Source organism: Mizuhopecten yessoensis, unplaced genomic scaffold (genome assembly GCF_002113885.1).
Source record: "Mizuhopecten yessoensis strain PY_sf001 unplaced genomic scaffold, ASM211388v2 scaffold2093, whole genome shotgun sequence".
NCBI classification, from domain to species: Eukaryota; Metazoa; Mollusca; class Bivalvia; order Pectinida; family Pectinidae; genus Mizuhopecten; species Mizuhopecten yessoensis.
Genome location: NW_018404374.1, coordinates 1,827 through 2,895, shown reverse-complemented (window position 1 = coordinate 2,895; position 1,069 = coordinate 1,827). Strand labels below are relative to the sequence as shown.

At 36.9% G+C, this 1,069-nt stretch overlaps 1 protein-coding gene across 1 annotated transcript; it reads left to right on the top strand.

Moving 5' to 3' along the window:
• Window positions 1–123: 123 nt before the first annotated feature.
• Window positions 124–1,057, top strand: LOC110445187 (spectrin alpha chain-like; the record flags this gene model as incomplete). The annotated part of the gene is made up of 3 exons (XM_021489664.1): window positions 124–352; window positions 606–710; window positions 966–1,057. Coding segments are annotated over exons 1-3 (383 nt in total), but the record flags the coding sequence as incomplete, so codon positions are not given.
• Window positions 1,058–1,069: the final 12 nt, after the last annotated feature.

Sequence of the window (1,069 nt, the reverse complement as noted above, 5' to 3'; positions counted from 1 at the left end):
ATAATCATTAGGGTAGATGTTGTATGGTACAGTATGTTCTTTACCGGTATATTTGTATATATATACGGTAGCCCTAATTCAAAAAGGCCTAAATTAGTACTGACAATATCCTGAATTAATATTGTAGGCTCGTCTGGATGAGCTCCACCGACTATGGGCCCTTCTGATGTCCAAGCTTTCCGAGAAAGGCCTGAAGCTAAAGCAGGCGCTCCGACTTGTCCAGTTTATGCGGGAGTGTAACGAAGTGATGTTCTGGATCAGTGATAAGGAGGCTTTCGTATCCTCGGAGGAATTTGGACAAGATCTCGAACATGTGGAGGTTCTTCAGAAGAAGTTTGACGAATTTCAGAAGGTATAAACCAATGTCTTTATGCTCCAAATGTTTGTAAAAAGCAGTTTACCATATTTATTAAAATAGGTCTGTATCCATGAAAGAGAAATAATAGAAGCATTTGTATGTGAAAAAATTGTGTTGCTGTATTGATACTTGGTTTCAATGATTATGGAATAAAACAGACTGTGGATAAATTAAAGATATATGTGAATATTAAGTGAGATTTAAATCAATATGAACATCAGATAAGATTAAATTGTTTATTTATCAGGATCTACAAAATCATGAAGATAAAGTGACCGAGGTGAACAGCCTGGCAGAACAACTCGTTGCAGACGAACACCCAGAGGAGACAACTATCAGGGCCCGTCAGCAGGTTAGTATCTCAATCAAAACGACACCTCAAAGGTAAAAAAGGATAAAGATAAATATCTATTGCTTTGATAATATAGAACCATCGATTAATACTTTAAAAATAATACATGAAAGTGTTGAAATAAATTTAATGTTACATTGATATGATTGAAAGGAAATAAATGAGGCCTGGCAAAGACTAATGTTACATTGAAATGATTGACAGGAAATAAACGAGGCCTGGCAATGACTAATGTTACATTGATATGATTGACAGGAAATAAACGAGGCCTGGCAAAGACTGAAGCAGCTGTCATTGCTGAGACAGGAAAGACTGTTTGGTGCCCACGAAATACAGCGATTCAACAGGTACAGGGGCCA